The sequence below is a fragment of the Embiotoca jacksoni genome, unplaced genomic scaffold (genome assembly GCF_022577435.1).
Source record: "Embiotoca jacksoni isolate LCO1_2020_lvr unplaced genomic scaffold, fEmbJac1.0.p SCAF_1, whole genome shotgun sequence".
In the NCBI taxonomy this organism is placed as follows: domain Eukaryota; kingdom Metazoa; phylum Chordata; class Actinopteri; family Embiotocidae; genus Embiotoca; species Embiotoca jacksoni.
The window spans coordinates 7,401,664-7,424,255 of NW_027185229.1; the positions used below are offsets into that span (position 1 = coordinate 7,401,664).

General features: G+C 40.8%; 1 protein-coding gene across 32 annotated transcripts in view; it reads left to right on the forward strand.

The window, feature by feature from the left end:
- The first annotated feature begins 1,527 nt into the window (after positions 1-1,527).
- cast (calpastatin) overlaps positions 1,528-22,592 on the forward strand; it is a 32,084-nt gene continuing 11,019 nt past the window's right edge. For 8 of the 32 annotated variants that reach the window (XM_069169715.1, XM_069168911.1, XM_069171355.1 and 5 more), the window contains exons 1-7: positions 5,774-5,960; positions 14,287-14,337; positions 15,735-15,769; positions 19,162-19,230; positions 20,794-20,937; positions 21,271-21,351; positions 22,090-22,197. In XM_069169715.1, the coding sequence (XP_069025816.1) occupies positions 5,795-5,960; positions 14,287-14,337; positions 15,735-15,769; positions 19,162-19,230; positions 20,794-20,937; positions 21,271-21,351; positions 22,090-22,197 (654 nt within the window). In that variant the 5' untranslated portion in view covers positions 5,774-5,794. Of the gene's footprint in view, positions 1,713-2,360; positions 2,457-5,773; positions 5,961-12,448; positions 12,610-14,286; positions 14,338-15,734; positions 15,770-19,161; positions 19,231-20,793; positions 20,938-21,270; positions 21,352-22,089; positions 22,198-22,592 lie in introns of those variants that run through there. The other 24 variants (XM_069139878.1, XM_069142659.1, XM_069143159.1 and 21 more) reach the window with 21 other exon arrangements.

Here is a 22,592-nt window from a genome sequence, read left to right on the forward strand (position 1 = left end):
TAAGAAGCTTGTGAAAGGATACCCAAAACGTTTGACCCAAGTCATGCAGTTCAAAGGCAATGCTACTAAATACTAAGGAACTGTATGTAAACGTTTGACCTTGAAGAAAGTAATGAAAAATTCTCTAAAATATTCTCTTTCTCATTATTGTGACATTTAGCAAAAGTTAAATAATTTTGGTAATCCTAACGGACCTGAAACAGGAGAGGTTTAGTCTGATTTAACTTCAGACAGTGAGAAAAAAAGTGCTATGTGTCTTTTTGCACAGTGTAAGTAAACTTCTGGTTTCAACTGTATATACATCTGTCAAATGCCTTGTTTTAATATTTGATCATCATCTTGTTATGAGCAACCCCACACACATCATCAGTCTTCATGCACAAATCCAGAGATCTACCCTCATCTGTTCTGCATAAACCGTGTTGTGATTACATAGAGATATTTCTAAATCTATTCTTCTGTACTGAAATACTGGTCAGTCAACAATGCAGAAAAACAGGAAGAAGTCACCAAGATTCCTCATTCCATTGGTCAGTTAAACTTACTGTTAGATAAATAGTGAGCATCCACTCAACATGCAATCTATCAGTAAGCAAATTAAAACCTTGCAGAAGGAGCATTGTGCTATTTCAAAAGATCGCCGACATTTTACCTCTTACCCAAGCTCATGTTACAAGCACACATACATGGTCCATCATACAATACACAGACATCTGATTTTCAGTAGAGTTAGATGCAGGGATTTCCACATAAAAGACTCTGGTGAGTTGATGATTTTGGAGACATAATTTTCCAGTGTTAGAAGATAAAAGAACAAAAATGAGAAGTATACTTCTGGTAGGAGAGAAATTATCATCATATTCCTTAAATAATTAAACAGTGAAGTGGAAAAACTGGACTATTGGGTTATTTTGCCTGGTAGAAATTAGATCATAATTTACAATCTTTAAGATAAATATATAGAATAACCATCATCATCATCATCATGATATTGCTGCCACTTTCATCAAAAAAGATAATGTCCTATATCTGTTGTTTTGCTGCTGTGTTGACTCAGACAGTCCCTATTTCTTCCGACAGGGAGCAACATTGTGCTTCTTAAAGCTGCCAGCTCTCAGAGAGGAAAATGATCAGATCAGCGGTGAGTCAACTCTTCCTTGAGCTGCGGGGCGTGTCCTGTCAAAAAAACAATCCAGAATAAGGGAGTAACATTGTTGCCTGTTTGTTTCAAGTACGGAAACACATTTATAGCTCTAAATTTGAACCGAATCACACAGTTTCTATAGCCCTAGATTAACGTGTTCATACTGACCAATTTATCCTCTTTTAATTCATATGATCTCATTTGTGTCACGTGCATTTAAGTAACTTACAGTGTTTGGACCTGTCTGCTCACTGTAATGAACATCATACATTTGATAAAGTAACAGATGAGCAAGACTTTACATGCTGCAACTCCTTCTTTAAACATTCTGCTGAAACGGTGTTGTTTTTGGTTGTGCCAAATACTTAGATCATCAAACCCGAAAGTTTTCTCAGCGGGAGGGGCCTCTTATTTTATTCCAAAGGGGACGATCATCCTGCAGACTATGACTTACTGAGGACGACTGAAGTCGCAAAGGGATTTTAAAAACTCATCCGTTCTGGTTTGAAAGATGCCACATAAGAGGAGAAGCCATGGCCATCCGAAAAACACAAAGGAGCCACAGGAGGTAGGTTTCTTCTTGTTATTTACATGGCAGGCATACAGAAAAACCATGGATCGTACAACTGGCTACAAAATGCGCCACCATCTCATATGGTGTTGTAATTCACTATTATTCTCGTGATCAAGCTGGAACTATTGCTCTGCATATTTTACAGCGCATGTGACAAGGATATTTGCAGGATGGTTGCTCTGGACTTTGTAGTTTATTTACAGCCTCAGTAATTTATTCAAATCTGCTGCAGAGTATCGATTAATCTTGTCTGGAGCCAATTCAATTTAACAGCATCTGTCAGTAGCAGAAAAGCCAGCCTACCCATAGTCGTGCTCACAGAGTATTTCATGTCCACTTCTGCAAACAGGAGAAGCTTCAAATTAAACTCTTTGGCCAAACCTCCAGCATCTGTTTTACTGGAAACAATCACAGTATCTGTCTATGATGTTACTTCTTTGGAAATACGTGTGTATGTGAGGGGGGTAGTGTAGGCTACAGGTTGGGATATGCAGAAGAGCCAGAGATCCTGCGGTAGAGCCGTGGATTTTGTGTAATGTGTCTTGAGTCAGAAGAAGCCGCAGCTGTGTGTGTGATGATGTGAAGGGTTCAGGGAGTGGCACACCGATTGCGAAGGCATGAGAAAAAGAGAGCTGGCGGTGAAGATAGGAGAGAGTGGCAGTGCGGGTTGAACCTTAATCTCAGGCCAGTGTTTTCTCCTGCTCCCTCATGGCGTATGCAGCGTACTGGATGAGTCTTGTGAGTACATCTGCTAATTTTCAGCCCTCGCTCTTCCTCTCGCTTCTCTTTGACCCTCTGGCAATGCACTTTAAAAACTCGTAAGTAAAGCTTGGGACCTGTATAGCCGCTGCATGCATGCTTTCATTGCAGAAAATCAGCACAACTTGTCTGAAACTAGAGGAGCTCTGCTCGATGCTCTTTAAAACTTGGCATACGCTGCAGAAGATACGTTTTCAGTTCAAATCAATTGTTGTCAGGGCATTGCCCACATTCTGTATTTATATAGGAGGGTGTGACCGTTTAAACAGAGACAGACTTCAGCACTCACACTGCAGCTTTACAATGTCTCTTACTCAAGTAACCAGACACATGCACAATGATCATTGCAAATCAACTGATTGACTTTTCAACACTGAACATTTTTGTAATGTTAAAATATAACATTATATTTTATATAAATATAATATATATAACGCATATATATCCGCAAACTGCTGCAGATTTGTTCATTTTTACTACATTTCCTGGATAGCAGGAAGTCCTGCATTTCACTTTGGGACCATGGCCCACTGTAAGTGATGAGTTTGTAGATATCTGTGGGGGTGACGGTGGTGACTGACGTCCAGCATGGGTCTAAATATAAAGATGAGCCCCAGTTTAGCAGGTGACTCCAATTACATATAGCACAGAGTCATTTCCATTTACTGTCAGACAAACAGGTTGATGACATCTAGTATTTCCTCATTCATTTACACGATACAGATAATTTTAAACATATTGAGTGGATCACTTTCTTTTGCTCTTGATAATCTGATCATTTCAGAACAGGTGAAAAAACAGAACTATATTTGCTAAAGTGTCTCTGTGTGACAGAGATTATACACGTTCATGTGTTTCTGTGGGAGGTGACAGTACAAGACTTATTATTTCCCATGGTCAACCAGCTAGTTTTACAGGCTCGGTCAGCAGGGACTTCACATTTCCACAGGTGTGTCTGTCTGACGGGGAGTGTGCCATGCCGTGAGCTATGTGGAAAAGCCTGTGTGTGCAGGCATGAACATTTGCATTACTATAGTATGTACACTGCAGCGCTATTGTAAACTAAATACATGGAACCATGTACTTGTGCTTTGCTTATCTTGTTTTGAGCTGTCAGGTGTGGCAACAAAGGATATAAAAGAAGACTTGTGTGACTTCATCCCATTTTAGTGTGAACATGCTGGCTGATTAGAAGGAGCAGTAGAGGGTTTCAGTGTCTAATCCTATGGCCCTCCTCCATAATATATTATAATATATATGTATATTATATTTGGGGACAATCATGATGCGTGTATTGGACCTATAGGCTTTGGGGAATGCAAACAAGAAGTAGGGCTACTTTGTCATGGAGTCAATAGGCTGGCTCCTGAATATATAGCTGACCTCTTGTCCCCCTATGAGCCTCAATGCAACCTAAGATCCTTTGGTAGGTCGTTCCTGACCGCACCTCGAACTAACCATAAAACTAAAGGTGACTGGGCGTTTTCTGTTCGGGCCCCTCAGTTATGGAACTACCTGCCAGAGGAGAGCAGGGATGCTAACACTGTTTTCTTTTAAGTCACTCTTAAAACACCAAAATTTTAGACTTTCCTTTTTGTTGATTGTATTTTTATTGATTCACTGTCTGTTTTATTGCCTGATATTTTTTACTGTTGCATATTGTGTTTTAATTGTATGTAAAGCGCTTGGTAACTTCTTTTTGAAAAGTGCTATAGAAATAGTTATTATTATTTTTAACCACACATGCTAAATCAGTGTGAGGTACATCAAATAGTTTGAAAAAAAAATTAATCTGGATCTAATATTCCACAACTGGACTTCATAAAATTGAATTTTTCACATTTTATCTTAATTTATTTGATAGGCTTTAATGATTCGTGTCTGCTGTTTTTGATTTATGGTTTTATGTCTTCATTCTGAAGAAAATAAAATCCAGCAGGGACGTGGTTTCTCACCCTTCGCATCATCATCAGTATTACATTGCAATACTATTGCTTCAAATACTTCAAATGCTGAAGGTGACAGTTCACCTGGACATGTAGCTTTAGTGACCGTTCAACCTGTGGTTCACACAAAACAGGAGTTACATGTCGGGCTGCTTTAAATTCATTAGTAGTACAGTGCGTTACTTTCATATTTTGCTGAGGTGTTCTTCTGAAACACAGAAATGAAAGGCTCGGCCGTCAGACTGATTCCATCACAGTGACTCATTTAAAAGGCTGTATTGTCTGCACACCCCACCCAAGAACAGCCTGGAGGGACGCATGAAGTCATTAGTGAAGTAAAGCCTCAGAGACACAGCTGATTGCACTTTACACTCTCATTGCCTTAAAATGACATGACAGCAGCATGACTGGCTTCAGATATCCCAGACTATTTTCTCACACCGTAATTCATATAAGAGAGTGCAATAGAAACTCTCCCTTCATTGCCACTATTGTATTTAATTTGATATGTGGATCAAATAAAACATCTGGTATACAAAAGGCACAGTATAGGTGAAGATTCAGGGAGCCAACACCCATGCCCTATCCTTCAGCAAATCTATTAGTCATGTGTTCGTAGCAACACTCCCCACATTCCCGTTTGCATTTTGTTTGCTGTTATGCAGGCTTTAACAATGATGAAATCCCTGTCAGTTCCCTCCGATGTGTTTTCTTTGGCTCAGCCAGATGTTGAAATGAGTGTGGTCTAATCAATATCACTTCATCCTGTTATACGTAAGAGGTAATATTACTGTAACAGAGAGGAGGATTGAAAGTTTTCAGCTCAGCCTTGTCTCTAGGTGATGCATACAAGTAATATAAAATCAGGCCTCTCCCTTTATTCTCATTGGTGGAAACCAGGGTAGTTGCACAAGTTATCTGTTATGGCTGCATGTACAAAAGAAGTGTGTACATGTGTGTGTATATCTATGCCTGTGTGTGCTCAAGGCCCATATATTATCACAAATCAAGGCGTTGTCTTCTTGGTAAGTAACTTGGATTTTGGCTCAGATAAAGCTGATGGTGTTTTAGGTATGCTGTAAAAAAATGTTTCATATATCTGTCCATGCACACACACTATTTAATGAATGTGTGTCCTTGTGTGTGAAGGTTTTCCCTGAGAAGCAGCTCAGATGTGACCCCTATAACCAGGTGGGTGTCAGTCCATGCTCAGCTCACGTCCCTTTATAGCCCAGAGAGTTATACTGCACCCGCCTCTTGTTATTTCCACATCTGATCCTTACTCTTCTCTGCTCTCCGACCACGCCCCCCTTCAGTCACTCTGCCCTCCCCCTTTCCTCTCTCCCAGTCCCCTCCCTGCCTGCTGGAAACATGCTGCTAGCCTACAGACAAGGCAGCAAGGCAGAGGCTGACAGACATACACACACACACACACAAACTCTTGGAGGCACATTAAGCCAACATGGGCAGTATACTGAGCTGGATCCGAGGCCCACGGGAAGGGCCGGCCCTGCAGGATGTGGCTGTGGAGGAGCAGGTGTGTGCAAAATGTGTGTGTGTTTGTGCTGTTGTATGTGCTGAATCCAAAAGTCTCCATGTGTGTTTTAATTTGTAAATGTAAGATAGCCTGCATGTATAAAAGTACATTTGCAGTTGTTGTTTTGGTTAGTCTGGTTTGTACTGTATGTTTAACAAAGGACTTACAGAGGAATCACCAGCTCTCTCCCTCTCTCCCTCTCCCTCTCTCTCTCTCTCTCTCTCTCTCTCTCTCTCTCTCTCTCTCTCTCTCTCTGCTGGAATGTGTGAGGCTCACAGTCAGCCACTGCCAGTTCAGTTTGTGTTTTGTGGTAGTGAGATATTTAACCAAGGCTGGAACAAGGCCTGCAGTGTTTTCTATGAGTTGCTACAAGCATCAAACTACAGACATAGTGAATAGATTCCTGCTTGTAATGTGTGTTTTTAAAATATATCAGTGTGTGTTTTTGTGCTGAGAATATCCAGAGTTGATCTTTATGAGAAAGAACCTTGTTTGTTTGGTGCATCAGACGAGAGGGCTTGAATTTTCTCCTGTGATAATCTGCAGCAACAGATGGAGCAATCTAAGAGGGTGTGTAGCTGGAATAAACTTTGAGTGTTCCTTTTTTTGTTTTTTTTGTTTGCACAAGTTAAAATTGCCTGTAGTGTGGAGGTCATATCCTGCAGCCTCAGTGTCATTATCTTCTGTTACACCTCTGACAAGGAATGTGATTGCGTGGTGATATGTGACAGGTCTACTTTGGCTGTCCTGATGTCCGTACTTTATTATCAGGGCTGTGCGAGTTTTCTCCGAGTCACTTTATGTGTTAAAGGTTAAAAAGCACAAATGAGTCCTGCGAGGAGGACTGCACAAAGATAGCCTTTTCCGGTTACATTTTTCCGGGCTCTGTGCTGCAGCAGTCTGCCTCCCCAGCAACTCGCAGTTGTCACTCACTGAGGGGAAATGACCACTGGAAAAATATATCTTCTACACATGCATAACCACTACCAGAAGGTTGTAAAATGACAAGATGACCTAAACAAACATCAAGTGCACTTCCTCATTGTCAAAGAGACACTCTCATTAAGTCCTGAGTGCATGTTGTACAAATTAGTCTTGACGTGTGTGTGTGTGTGTGTGTGTGTGTGTGTGTGTGTGTGTGTGTGTGTGTGTGTGTGTGTGTGTGTGTGTGTGCGCGCGTGTGCACATACAGTGATTTTTAATGCACATTGGGTATCCTGGCAATCTTTTTAATGTCATTAAACTAAACGGGATTGTAAGTAAACACACTGTTTATGTAATGTTTTTAAAGTCATTTTTTAAAGACCTTTGCTTAAGTAAAAGTAGAAATAATATCAAGTAAATCTTGTGCATTCAAACTTTTACATACAGCTTCTATTTTAACATTTTTGAAACAATGAGACATTGAAAAGGGAGTTGCTTGTACGAACTTATAAAGAATTGTCACTTGATTTATAGCAAGTTTCAGTACATTGTTTAGCCGTCCGGTCCGCTACTATTCTGTGTTTGTTCACTGTTATGTGTTGTTTTTGGCTGCAGCAGGCAGTTGCGATAAAGCAATAGAAATCCACTGTACACTACCTGCACCAAACAGCAGACAAGGCTAGAGACTAACTATGTTATCACCACCTGTTGATAAGTGGAATGATGATTATGTGTGGCATCATGTACATGAATTCCATGCATGTACTTGAGATAAACAAAAAAATGTTGATGCACTCAGAGAAACCATGCCATAGAGCCACCAGAGGTCTGGAACTTCACAGGGAACCTTGAAGTACAATACCTAGTCAGCAAAATGAAAAGTATAAAAAAATACAAATTTTGCGTGCAAAATGACCTGTGTTGCATTAATACTAATTATATAGATAGCTTAAGTGGCATTTCATTGTTGCAGCTGTTTGAGGTGGAACTCATTTTTATTTATTTGTATCATCTAGATTTTCAAAGGTAAGTAATAAGTATCTTTCAAATCAATGCAGTAGTGCAAAAAGAACAATATTAGTCTCAAAATGTTACTTTTCAAAGCGAGTGTTTGACCAAGCTTACACTGTTTGTTTCTAATGAAAAATACAAGAGCACAACATGGGACTAGAGTAGAAAGTAGAGTACAGTCTCCACTTCATGAGATTCTGCTGACTCATTTGCTAAAATCAGATTCATGCTGTCAGGCATGTACACGTCTCCACGGTCAGGAAATGACTGATCAGAACTTGAATTTACCTCTCATGTTTTGATATAAATCACTTCAGTCCAGCTAGGTCGGTTAGCAAGAGCAATGTGTCATGTGCAGTTTACTGACATCATGTCACGTTGTCTGGATACTGAAGTTCAAATGTCATAAACAGCCATTTATGTACCTCTGACGGCTATTTGAAGCCACCTACGGCGCTAAACCGGCAGGCTGTGTGTGTCTGTTTGTGTGAGAGTGGAGGAGTACATTGTGTACACGTGACCATAAATACACAGACATTTTTGTTCACACACATCTTGCTCAGATAAATATTATCCTTCCATTTCCTGTTAAATGTGTGATTAAATGTTGCTGTTTATCCCGTCGGCAGGCTGTGTGTTACTTCCCAGTGAGACTTGTGGTGTCAGATTTCTCGCTTTACTGTTAGTTCGGTTTGAGTTTGACGTTGCTCACTGTTTTTTTTTGTCACGTCAGTTATATAAAAGCAGCTGTGGGACAGCTTCCAGGCATTTGGGTATACCTGAGGAAGTGCCACAGTGAGGTGTTCAGTACCAAACCCTTTTTGTGCATTTGTTCTCCTGTCTGTTTACATCTGCCATGCTTGAGGAAAAGCTTATGCTCGAGGCCACAGGATATTTGTCCCGACGAGTGGGGATGAGGAATGAAGACCCAGCAGCCTCACGCTGACTGGAAATTGTAATGTGATATGAGGAGTGAGGTTCTGCGTATTGCTTCTCATAAACACATTAAAGTGGTAAGCTATGATGACATGTTAGCAAGCATGTGATTATTATTTTGAAATTGCTGACAAGTTCCAACTTCATCCTGATGTTAGTGAAGTTCTTCTACTTTATTCAGTTGAGGCCGGTTACTCTATTGTGTAAATGTAAGGAATAGGCCTCAGCTAACATACACTAGCAGTAGCTGATGTAGCTAATCAAAGCAAGGTTAAAATTTTCCTGCGGATGTTTCTGGTGTGGGATGAGGCATGACTTAACAAACCAGAGGAAAAGGTGCAGTGCTAAACTTAGAGACGGTATGTGGACGTGCAGCACAGCAAAGGACATCCATAGTTTACTGTCAGCTTGGGGGGGCAGTGATGCACACGAGGAGGAGAGGAGTGTCACAGAGGTCACTATTTCTATTTGTACCAAATGATCAAAATAAAACTGGTAGAAACCTGTTGGTGTTTTCCTTATTGTCTCTTCTGGGATATTAATGCACTAAATCATTGTTTTATGGTCATATGGATTTCTAATGAATAGAAACAATGGTTATATTTCAGATCTACAAACATTCGGTTAGCTTTAGGTGGTTCAGACTTATTAGATGAAACGTCATATGAAACCTATGAACATATGAAACTGCACCTTACCTAACCCTAACCCTAGATGCAATACCGTGGAATAATATTGTACACGTAAAGGAAAAAAAAAAAAAAAAACGATGTAAAGGAGAAAGTCTACATAACATAGAGAAGCAATAACCCCTGTTTAAATTGACCTAATTGAACCTAATGACCCAACGCACAGCAGCACAGGTGAGCCTAATTATAGATGAAGCAAGCAGACCCAGCTGAGCGTGATGTAGAGTCTGGAACTGGATCTGAGGTGTTCTAAAATAACCAACTGGACCCTTTAAGGTATTTCCTAACTCTAATGATCTGTTGTTGGTTTTTTTGCCTCACGGATTACTAAATATTGTAACAAACATTGTGGTAGTTTATAGTGTACTAGAAATTAAGCAACAACTGCACTGATTTAAAGTCATATTTATAAGAAGCTGATTTTAATTTTATCTCATGAGTTTATTGCTTGGAGCTTGCCTGTTGTTTGGTGATGAGCAGGTAGTTTACAGTGAGTCATCAGAGCTTTATTTAATGAAAATAGTTGAAAGCATTGTTGATGTCTGCGGTGAGACTCAATTTTTATTTTTTTTATTTCATAGATTGACAGTTAAATATTTTTCACTTTCCATTGAGCCTTGGTGTGATCCAGCTCCACCAACTCCCCAGATACATTTTTTGGTCTTTAGCTCGCCATATGTACTTTCTTCAACCACTAACTAATAACTGCTTGTCCTGGCGCTGGCTGTAAGTACAGTGTATATTTCAGGGCTTGTTTGCTGGATCTTGTTTGCTGCTGCTGGAAACACTGCTGGTGAGAGCTTCAAGACTCAACCGTACTCCAAAACCAAAACATTGTGCTAAAAGAGGATAAAAAAAAAACTTTGCACAGCTGTCAGAGCTTCCAGAGATCACTTTCCGAAGCAAATGCAGTAATTAAATTAACTGTTAAGCATGTCCTTCAAATCAGCGTCTAATGCAGGTTTAGCTAGTTTGTTTTTTAAAGGAGTGTTAGGTTTGTTTGTCAAGTTGTCCTGGTAACTTTTCTCCTACATTATTTCTGGTTGTTTTCTCCGCAGTCAGCACTTTATATCAGGTTCATGTTAAGTGCACAGATCAGATTTTTATGGCAGCTACTGTTCATGATCAGACAAGACCTGATTCACTCACTCTTTTATAACCTCTAGAACCTTTTGGCAAATCATGTGTCTACCAGTTCAACCTCTCTTTATTTCTCCAGTTGTTTGGACTGTAATTTCCCTTGCCAGTAGAAGTGTACAACATCAGTTTTCCCCAAAGACTTTTAAGGAATATGATATCATGCATCCTTCCACTAAGTTTGCCTGGGAACTCGGGAACCCAATCAAAGTTTCAGACTGGAAACCACCCATTTTACAGCTTCATGGTTCTGATTGGTCGATCTCTCTGTGAATGGGTGGGTCTGCTTTTGTTCATTAGCTGTCAACAAAGATAAGAGTCACCAGGGGTTACTAAGTCAGGCATTTGGATCCAGTGGAAGCAGGTTTTCTTTCACACTCAGACATAAACACCCACAGAGTCACAAAAGCAGAGGGCAGGCTGAGTGGTGTTTTTGGACTCTATTTGAGGAGATTTAATTCAAAAGGTCCCAAAACAGACACAAATACCTCTGTGAGGGAGATGCCAGGGCGCAGAGATTGCAACAAGTTGGGAAGATCAGGGTTCTGCCTGCTTGTGAATTTTAAAGTTATTTTTTGACATATGGTAAGAAGAGATAAGACACAAGGCAGATCCTTGCTCCTGCAAAATACAGAACTGAGTTTACTCTGTTCATTCCTGGTCTCTGTTTATATTTACTTAAGGTGATAAGCCTGTATCTTAATCATCACAGCATTTAGCTTTGTATTGCTTCACAGGGCATTACAGTGTTATGGGGCAGAGACTAGACAAACATGACCCACATATATACCAGCCTTGTTTTCTTTCAGCATAAAACAACAGACTAATACAGAAGTTGACAGACAGAGAAAACACTCGCAGCACAAACACAATTCCCATTTATTTTACATCCAAGTGCTGTGAGTGGGTTTAGACACAAGGGGGTGCTGCTCTCCACAGCCAGCACCTATTAACATGTTGCACATGTTTTGTGGTGTGGAGTGCTTTATCTTTGAAGTTTAGATTCCCTGGATTAATTTAAGCAAATATCTGACCACGAACTAATCCGTGCTATGAATGATGAAAGTGTGTGTGTGTGTGTGTGTGTGCGCAGAGAATGGAAAAGGTTGCCCTGCCATGCTTTTCTAAAAGTCTTGCATAATCTCTGGCTGCTGTCCAGAAGCCGTTTCCTCTCTGTTCCTTTGTCCAGGGTCTACTTTGGAGACCTGTGAACATGTCCGAACATGACGTGCTTGACGATCACCGTGTTTACGTTCTTCTCATTGTCTTTCTTAGATGTTCACTTTTCTCTGCTGAGGTTGTCTTTGGGTGTGGTTTAGGCTACATGTGATGTGACTCCCCCTCCCTCGCTCTTCTTTTCTTTCCGCACACTCTCTGTCTTTGTTGTTCGAGTAGCTCTGCAGTCTAGATTCCTAAGTAGTTAGTCTATCAGGCACACCCAGAAGCTGCCAAACAACACTGCTGAAGCAAATCCACTTCTGCCTCCTGTCTGCTTTGCACTTTAGCTATTCCTCCACTTTAGCTCTTCCTGCTTGATGTAGGCCATCATGTCTGTTATCGAACTGCAACATCTCTCCTCACAAAGCCCACCTCGACCCAGCCCCAAAGTTTCCCTCGAGCTGGCTTATTCAGTTTTCCGGGCAGGCAGTGAGGCTGTGGGTGGGTCATTGTCTGTGTCAGACCGTCCAGCCTGCTCTGCTGCCCCGTGGATGAGGAGGTGGAGCCCGAGCAGCAGTCTTGTTTCCAAGAGGGCGGAGCAGCAAGTTTTTCACCGCTGGGCGTGTGCGCCTGTGTGTCTGTTTACGTGTGTGTGTGTGCATGCGTGTGACATACAGTGTGGACTAAAGGGTTTTCCTAAGCGGGGGGTCGAAGGTGAACCAGACGGAGGAGAGCATCTTGGTAGTATACCCAGCAACATATACTGAGGATACATACTCGCAGTCAGACCTATGGTATGTATCTGGATGGTGTTTCCCTTTATGCTCGCTCTTTTGTAAGTGCCTGTGGAAAGGCTTCCTGTTTGACTGATACCTGTCAGATCACTGCGACGGCAGAATATTGGTACAGATCAGAGGTTTGGCAGATAATCCTTCGTGTGACAGCATTTAATAGCGATCATAAGTGTTGTGGTAATCAAGTTTGCAGCCTTTGACGTGTCAAGTCTGGGAAAGTTGGCAAAAGATGACTGTTACTGTTACTTTTATGGACCTCGAGCGCAGTTGTTGCCAAGGAACAATAAAATGGGACCCAAGTAAATAGTAAACACTCGACTGTGTATGTCAGCTGAGGGAAACTGCACTCTATTATTACTTTTTCTGCATATTTGACACCAACTTTGAATGTAGCTTTAAACAAATACTTCTATTAAAATGGGAAATACTGCACCTGATAGACAAATATGGTATAAATATTGCAAAAATACAAGATCAGTACTTTGTTTGTTTTGTGTGACTGAGAGCTAAATTATTCTTGTTAAAGTGCATGTTGGGTTGCAGCACTGACCTGATATAAACTAGAAACCGTGCTGTAAAATGTTGTCTTTCTCCTGATTTTCATTGATGTGATGATGAAGTTTATTAATACATCAGCTCTGATATCTTATTAAATCTTTCCTACATATTCATCCTTTTGCAGCTCTGCTCTGCTAAAAGTAAAACACTGCTTCGTTGCTTCTTCAACACCTCCGCTCCACCTTTTTTTTTTGTCTTGTTACACCAACGGCAGCTTTCGTCATTTCCACCTCTGTGCAAAGGTCAGCTGCACTGTCACCACTGACCATTTAGACAAGTTGCCAGTGCTATTTTAAAGCAGCAGCTAAGGAGTCTCTTCCAGCTATATTCACATGTGCGTGTTTGTGGTCGGTTGGGTGGGGCGCAGCATTAGTCATCAGTTTTCAAAAGAGGGCCGTGCTGCCTCTGTAATGGCTGCTGTTGGGTAAGGCCTGGGTATACATTCTGCATTGTCCTGCCACTTCTGACAGGAGAATACGTCACACAGAGAGCAGCCTTTATGTTTGACGTACGTGCAGATACACGCCTAAAAAAGGACAAGGACTCAAAAAAACAAACCTCGAGCATACAGACGGTTTCCTGTAGATGTTGAAGGGAAAGAGCAAACATTGTCTGATGGCACTGTGGCACCCCTGTTCACATTTAGTGCTCTGGCTTTCCAAGTCATGTGATAGAAACACATCAGATCTAAAGTCTTGTGTCTATTTTGGCCACTCTCACTTGAGCCACAGTCAGCAGTGCTCCCAGAATGTCCACAATGTTGATATCGGTGTCCTGTTATTAGCTACGTCAGGCAGTGTTGTTGTCACTGGTTGCTAAAGCCCTGCGGTTCTATCTATGTGCATGTTTGTAATGTGTCTTACCACAAGAAACATGGTCAAAATCCAACCTCAAGTTCCCCCTACATTCACACATGAAGCCAAAATGAATGACCTCATGCTTCATTGCAGGTTTGAATGGACTTTAAAGCCATGCTACTTTGTAGCGCACAGCATTAATTGAGATCATACTGTATATATGTGTATCTTTGTTCAAATTTATCACTGTTTATATGTACGGTTGTGTTTCTTCCTACAACTGCACTGATTCTCGGTCTAATGTATGTCTCTTACATAACAGATACATGGCAACTATCGGCCCCTTCCTCTGCCCCATCAAAATTTCTACCAGGTACAGCTGTATGAGATTTGTACCACCTGCACACTCTTATGTTGTGTGTGTGTGTGTGTTTGTACAAGGCTGTACAGAATAACAGGAACACTTCCCAGTGTTGAACAAAGTCCCATCGCAAGCGACCACAATGACCGCACTATCATAGTCACAATGAAAATGTAGTCTCATAAGGACTGTATTACCTGCAGGGTTTTCATATAGAAAACATTATAATGGAGGTGTTCCTATTTGCTCTGTCCACCCTGAGGTGTTGCTCCTGTTGGCTGTTATGAGAAAAGTCCTGTATTAATCCTCTATAAATTGCTAAAGTCACAAACTACATAGATTAGCTCGCTCCAACCTCGTTCCATTAGCTTTTTATCCCCAATGTGTTTTTTACTTAAAAGCTAAAACATGTCCGAGGGATATTCTGTCCAAATTCAAAGGTCAGGTATCTATTAAGATTCTTGCAAGCATTATGTGAACAAAATAACATTTATTTTACTTTTACATTTGAATATAACTAGAAACCTCAATTGTGTTTTAGCTTTTCTGGAAAAACAAACTCTGCAAAAATATGCAAGAGAGCAGAGGCTAGTCTGAAAGTAGGTCCAAACTTCAGCACTTTTTTTTTTTTTTTTTAAATCTCCGAGGAGTCACCTCTTCTGTGCCCAACATATCACACTGTAGGTGCATTAGATTCAGTCCGAATTGCATCGTGTGAGGCATGAGATAAAAGCTGCTTGTCCTGAATGTGTACCGTTTGAGGTGTGTGTCTGTAGATGGGCAGTCTGTTGTCTCTGAGCAGCTCCTCCACAGGACGCATGAGGAATGTAAGAATGCAGCAGTTTGAAGTTACAGCCGACAGAAAACTCGCAGAGTTTGGGTCAAGTGAGCACGGAGAGTTCAGTTAGGCGACACAACCAACCTCTACTTTAGCTTTAGATGTGTTGCTGAAACTCGGGAACAAATTAAAGCAGTAAGTACTTCACTGAAACTTCCTAAAAGTGTCATGTTTTTGATTTTAGCTAAAGTTGGTGGTTCTGGTTTAGATACCCGATTCCATACCACTGTGTGTTACCCAGGATTCATCTTTATAGCGTGTTAATTTTCGTGTGCGAGTAACCCTTTTTACGTTTACCACCTTTTATTTCAGTGTACAGTTAAGGGAAGATTTACTCATGTTAGTATATTATTGATCATATTTATTATAGTTTGATACTGACGGCATGACTCACAGTTAATATACTGATGTATTGAGCTGTGTGGTCAGCTTTTTGTTTGTCATACAGTGCATTGTTTCCCTTAATGGACTGAGGTTTAAATAAGCAGCCTGTTTGTTTGCCTGCTGGAAAAGTATTTCTGTGGTTTCTCGTATGTGCTGCCTGACCTGTTTTTGTTCATCTGTTTTGTAGCACAGTTTCAAAATAGAAGCTCTCCTCAGGTAAATGTATGTACACATAGTTGCTAATTTAAGTAGGAAAACATGCAGTTTGACTGACTGAATGTATGTGAGGGATCAGGAGGAAAAAAGCTGCGTCAAACTGAGAACTGGAGCATGATCTGGTAGGTCTCATGCTTCCATGGTTTTGGTCCAGCACATTGTGGACTGTGCTCATATGACCAAAAGGCAAAGGGGTCATTGAATCCTTTTGGCCAACTTCCTTTAATTTTAATTCTCACATTTATTTTAACATAAGCACTTCACATTTAGTGAGGATGATGCGAATGAGAGGAATGAGAGCAGTAAGGATATCATTCACTCAACATGATTTCTTTATTTCTGATGACTCATCTTAAAAAGCTTATACTGAATGCTAGGACCTCTATATCTTTAATCAAATGCAATTAAAGCTACTGTGAGTGTTTCTTTAAATTACTGTATGTTCTTGTTGAACAAAAGGCTGGATACCAAACCTTAGCTTGAGCCTGCAGCTGTTTAGCTTAGCTTTAGTTAACTAATATTGATTTGATATTAATACCAAAATCCAGGTATGTTAGCAAGTGAATCTGAGCAATACCCTTATTTGATTTCATAATGGTCCAATGTTGGACTTTTTAAACTTTTGCAGAATTAAAATTTTCCAGCTTTACCTTCATGATGTTATCATGAAAATATCTCTTTATTTTTTTTTTTCAAGTGCAGCTTCAACCTTCAAAATGCACCTGACTCATCATGCAAAGGCAGCATGCAGCACAACCCAGCTTCCGTTTACTTTAGCCATTCAAATTTTTTTTTTTTTTTTGTGGTAACTTGGCAACAGTCAGTATTACTGCAGTAACAGCAGCAATATGACTTCCCCTGTGACAGCGGGTTGCCCTGGCTGCTCGTGACCTCACTTCCTCCTCTGTGCCACTTCCTCCTCATTCTTTTTCTAAACACTCAGTCAGTTAATATTGAAAATATTAACAGTCAACACAGAAAAAGGCAGTAATATAGGAGCAGTTGGGAACATGTTCTTGCATGGACGAATATATTTATATATTTGCTAGAAAAGGCTGAATGTTGATGGTCTTCAAATTCTCCCACTGAACTCATCAGTTGATTAAGTAAATAAATCATCTTTACTTTGTCAGATTTCCCCAAAGATATTGAGCCTCGAAGCTGCTTTGTAGTTAACAAAAGCCCGAGTAAACACTGTTTGTGATTCACAGAGCTCTGAGCAGGGTTGTGACTTTATTTGTGTTGAATGTAACACCAGCATGTGAGGCAATCACTCACTGTGCTGAGGTGCAATCATTTCTAAATCAGATGTCTCAGATTGCAGATGGTTCAGAGGGGTAGTTCACCATGTGCTTGTTCTTATATGCTCTTCTGTTCATCGCTCCGTTTCTCACACACAACCGAATTTCACCCTCAATCCTGTCAGTTCAGACCTGATGCACAGCTGGCTTGACTGGTTAACTCACTCAGAGGCTTACAGGTGCTCAGAAGTGAGATAATGATAATTTCTGGATGTAGTTGTTGTGTCACGGACCAGAATATTAAAAATTTCCTAACAGGTGTAAAAACTGTCATCATACAGTAGCCAATTAGAGCATGTTTTACAGTCTGGTGATTGACAGGCTGTGTCTTTATATCTAGGTAAATGTATGAACGCCTGTTAGTGTGGAAATGTTCTCTAACAGGCTGGGTTAGGTCTGACTCTACAATAATACAACACCATACAATACATTGGGTTGGATGTGAAACTAACCGCAGCAATCCTGACCTGGTATCAGTTGGGTGGAGGCTCGCTGCCCTTTATTCACACCGCCTATAAAAGAACTGGGCTCGGCTCTGCAGCATACCTGGCTCCACCTGGAGACCACTGCACGCCTTCAAAACACCGAGCTGCGTGCGCGGTCGCCTTCAAAAGGGAGTTTATTTTGTACACGGTTTGTATTTTTAAAACACAAAATCCACTATATTCTCTTTAGTTGTCCTTTAATTCAAATACAGTGGAGCATAGAAGAAGTGAGTACCATTCGTGGGCTGATAGAGGTCCTTTTAATTAAGCAATGAATGTTAACATTTTCAGAAGGTTAATCATGATACTTGTTGCAGATTGTTGCCTAATGATGAGCCTCACATGTTAATAGTGGAACAGATAAATCTGTCGGGTGAATCCATGTGGTGTATAGATGATGGTCAAGGGAAGGAATGCTGCTGTAGGGGTTTGTCCATCGCCAAGTTTTAATCTGTAGCTCTTCCTTGCTTGAGTTAGCACAAAAAGGTGGGGTCAGACGACCTTTCAACTCGTGGGGCTGCTGTGTTTTCTTCAGAAATGTGGTCATGCTGCACAGATTACATTGACATCCGGCTGAGATCTATTCACAATGCGAGTATGTTCACCTCCAAATGTGGTCTGACTAGAACTGATCACATTCTGATCCCAGTGCGTTCTACCTGCAGTTACACCTTGGACTAACATTAGTTTTCTCTTATCCAGATACAGATCGCATCCTAATTCCAGGGATAAATGGAGAATTTTTGTTTAAGTCATTACTTCCATTACTCTTGTGCTTTAAATAGACATTATTGATATTGTAACAAATCCAACCAAAATCTTGCAAGTGTGTACGGAGAATCTACAACCACAGAAAATATTGCCTTTTCATAATATCCCTTTTGACAGAGGGATATTTTATAATTAAAAGCTATTATTGGACCTTTTATTGCAGATATACTTGAACTGTATGGAGTTAGAGATAGAGATGTATAGATGTGGCTCTTTAAACCATCAGTGGCGTAAAATCAGTTTCCTCTTTTCGTACTGGTTTGCTACTAGTTGATGTTGCACAGCTCAGATAGGATGTCTTCAGTTTATCAAGAGGAAATCTCAGACAAAGATCAGTGACACTTTCCCACACAGACCTGGTGTCTGTGTGGGAAAGTGCAGAGCAGCACAGAGATCACTGCCTTGTACGTGTGAGGGTGAAAAATGGCGGCGTCAAAGTCCTCTGCCAATGCAAGTCAAAGGCCGACCTTTGGTTTTCTTTGAATGTTAATTATCTCTGTGTTTATTCTGCACTGTGACCTCAGCTGTAGACTAACTTGTGAATCCATCATTCGCCGTCCCTGCTGTCAGTTGCTGAGGTGACCACAGGCAGCAATAATACTCGGGTCTCTTTGCTCTCTGCTGTCAAACAGCAGTCACACCCTTCAGCCTGGAACGTAGGGCTTGAATCGACCTCATCTGACTGCAGCATACTGGATGTGTTTGTGGCCAGAAATCCGCTTCTTGGAATGTTTCGTTTTCCACAAATGTTGCTCTTGTGAAATCTGTGTGCATATTTAAATAATTATGTTAGTTTGTTGTGTTCACTGCACATGTGACTTTTTCCTCTTTTTCTCTGCAGTCGCAGTCGAGCCAGGCCACACCCAAACCGGCAGCTCAGGTCTCCACCATGAAACCTGCACAATTTGAGGTATCAAACATTCCTCTGTAATACTTTTTAACCTCTTGTCTTCGTCTCTGTCTCCCTCTAAAGAGACTCATTTGTTAGCTTCCTATGTTTGGCTGACCCCTTGGCCCCCCATTATCTGAGCTATGTGTCATATCGTTACTTCCTTTCCTTTAATAGCGACAACATCTTTAAGTAGAGTAAGGGAACAGGCTGAGCGGTGTCCTCAGTACCACAGCGATTTAAAAAAAAAAAAAAAAAATTTTCCTTTTCCTTCCATTCAAGCACAAGAAAGCAACGTCCATTTTAACCCATTAAAGCAGCTCTGAAACAATGGATCAAAGTTTGTCCTGTTGTGCTGACTTTGAGTCGTTGCTGATTGGACTAATTTCGAGATGCTATGATAAAATATTTAAATTTGATGTTAGTAAGTGGAGAAATAAAAAAAAACTCATAAGTATATTAATTAGGAGGTCATTAATTGTAATTATGTAGAAGTTGTACAGTTTATTCCTTCAGGTATAACTAATGATGCTAAAAAAGACGTAAAATATATTTGCACTCATACCGTCTTCAGGCTCCAGGACACAGGGAGTCTGCGGCCTGATTGTCTGTCAGTATTCTGTTTTACTTGCTTCTAGACAGTGATTGAACTGAACCAATCAACACTGCTAGCCTGAAATGTTTTCACTCGTCCGTCATCAGCTGGGCTTAAACATTGTCTATTTTGGTGCTTGTCTTGTAGAGACAGACTTTTGTGGAATAATTGGATGTGGCTTTGTGCAGAAAATAATAATGATTACTGTGAGAGAAGTACGTGTTGTCATTTTAGATTTATTAATGGACTCAGTTTAAAGTACTTGGTCAGTAACCCTCAGCTATAAGAGACTCTTGTTAGTGGCTGACCTTTCTGCCTCTCTTTATGCCTCCTGTTCGACTTTGACAAAGTGGAGTACAGCTGCTTATGTTTCAGTGGCAGTGTGTGTAGAGCTGTGGGCAGTTTAACATATTGAGCTATACGAAGACATGCAGCTACAGTAAGTGTGATAATCAGTATCAGCCGTTTTTTCCAGTTGGCAGAGTCTTCTTGCATATTCGCTTATTGTTAGTCTTACTATATTTTTCTTTCAGTTTGAAGGGGTTTTCCAGCAATGTAGTACTGTACTTCCACAGGAAGAAGAAAGAAAAATAGAAACAAAAAAAGCCGAGATATTACGACTTTTAGTCTTTGGTACAGGTCAACCTCCAAAAACACTGTCATACATTTCCCATAATGCATCTCATAATTTATTATGCCCCCCAGTCTCTAAGACCAAGCGAGATAACCTTGATGATGTCAAGGTGATGTCATCGGAGTGAGATATTATACTGTTTTTTCACAGACTGAGTAACGCTCCCCATGATGAGTTAACCAACCTTTGTGTGTAAAATTGGAGGACTGTCCCTTTTAACAAGTCATTAAAATTTTGCCATGAAACGGAAATTACATGAGCAGTAGCCACAAACATGTACACGCAGCTAATGCAAGCATTCAAAGAGCTGTTGTGAAGGTAGATGATCAACTTCTCCACACCTGCTGCGTTGCAGAAGGCATCGTCAGGATCTGCCATGGCTACAAAGCCTGGGGTGGTTACCACGGCAACAGGCGGAGCCATAGGAAGTGGCGTCACGACAGGAGGAAGTGCCACATTTGGAGCGACAGGGAAAGGGGCACCTAAAGCCAAACCAGAGGTAGAATGACTCTGGATGTGTGATTAACAGTGGAGGAGGGACTTCCTTCTTCTGGTCTCACAGTTGTGTGTTTCATCATAAGGCAGCTTGCATTGCTTCTTTTTCACTGGCTTCATCTTTGTTTTTCATCTTGCATCACTCTGTGTGCGATGTCTCTGTGGCTCAGCCATCCACTCGTCTTGATGTTTCACGGGCATCAGTAGCCAAACACTTGCTGCATCACACTGAGCTTTCATGTCGTCACGCTCGGGATGCATATTCTCCACAAACTGGCGCTGACTTCACAAATAACTTTCCTGTGACTTTCTTTAAACACTTGCTCCTTGGTTGTAGACTAACACTACGCTGGCCGGTGCTACTGTCATTGACATGTCATCAGGAGGGGCGAGTGGTGGTCCGGGAGAGATGGCAAAGGTAATGATGTCATCATGGCCACAGCGCCAGGCGGTGCTTTTTCTCGCTTTAATCCAAGTATTACTTTAAGTAGCTATAAATCTTATAAATGAAATGAGATACATTCATACAATAAGAGAAGGAAATTTTCTTTTTTAGGGTTATGTTTGTTTGTTTTTTTACTTTATTGCTTCCTACGTGGGAAACTCCAATGCACACAGTGTTTATTTAGTATTTTAATAATGAAACTATCAGATTCTTATGGTCCCCATGACTTTCATAACACCTAAGTTTGCTCACTCTATTGTTTTTTTTCTTCATGCCTTGTTAGCTCTTCCTGAATGAGGCTTTTCAAATAGTCTCTGCCTGCATCTGCACTATTACTATTAAACTATTATAAACTACAGAAGCTGCCTGGACCACTACAAAATAATCTAGAAAGGTCAACAGTAGTGGTAATCACACATTGTTTGTTTTAAAAGGGCTTAAGCATGAAAAAGCACCAGCATTTAAACATATAATGATCACTGGTCAGATTAGTCTGAATCCCAGCAGCTATTGGTAGTAAATTTTATATTTTTGGATTACTCTGGCAGATCTGACCAGTGATCAAGGAGAAATGTTCTTCTGCCCTGTTTTAACTAACACTTTTAAAATGTTTTACACATCTCTTGTTGTTGATACATCTGCTGGTTTTGGAGTTGCTGTGAATCTTTCCTCCTTGTGTTATTGAGTAATCATTTGGCCACATGTTTGTAGACTGCACCTGTCTCCCAAGTCAAAGCCACATCTTCTTCTCGTGCTGCTGGAACAGCAGCAACCAGCGCTGTGACCAAACCTAAAGAGTCTCCCAAAGACACCGCCAAGGTAGACTCGACTGCAACAGGCCACTCTGACTCTCTTGAGGTGGATAGTTTCAGGGCTTGCCTGCCTTGCTTTCTGTTTCTTTGAGTCTTATCAGGTTTTGTCACGACCCTTCCTTACTTGAGAACACTCAGAAACCTGCCTTGGACTTTCTTTAAAAACAGATTACTGCTTTGGCCTTTGTTTTTCTACTTTGGAAACGACCTTTGGGGAAGTGTGAAGGACTTTATTCTTTGCATGCTTCCACTTGTTGTTTGCTCATAGCGTACACTTGTCCATTTACAACATCACATACATCATAAATCTTAGTCGGCCAGAGCAAACAAATGAAGAGGAGGCCTACAGTTTGTTCATTTGTCATCTCACACTAGTTTCATTGCACAACACCTGCTGACACT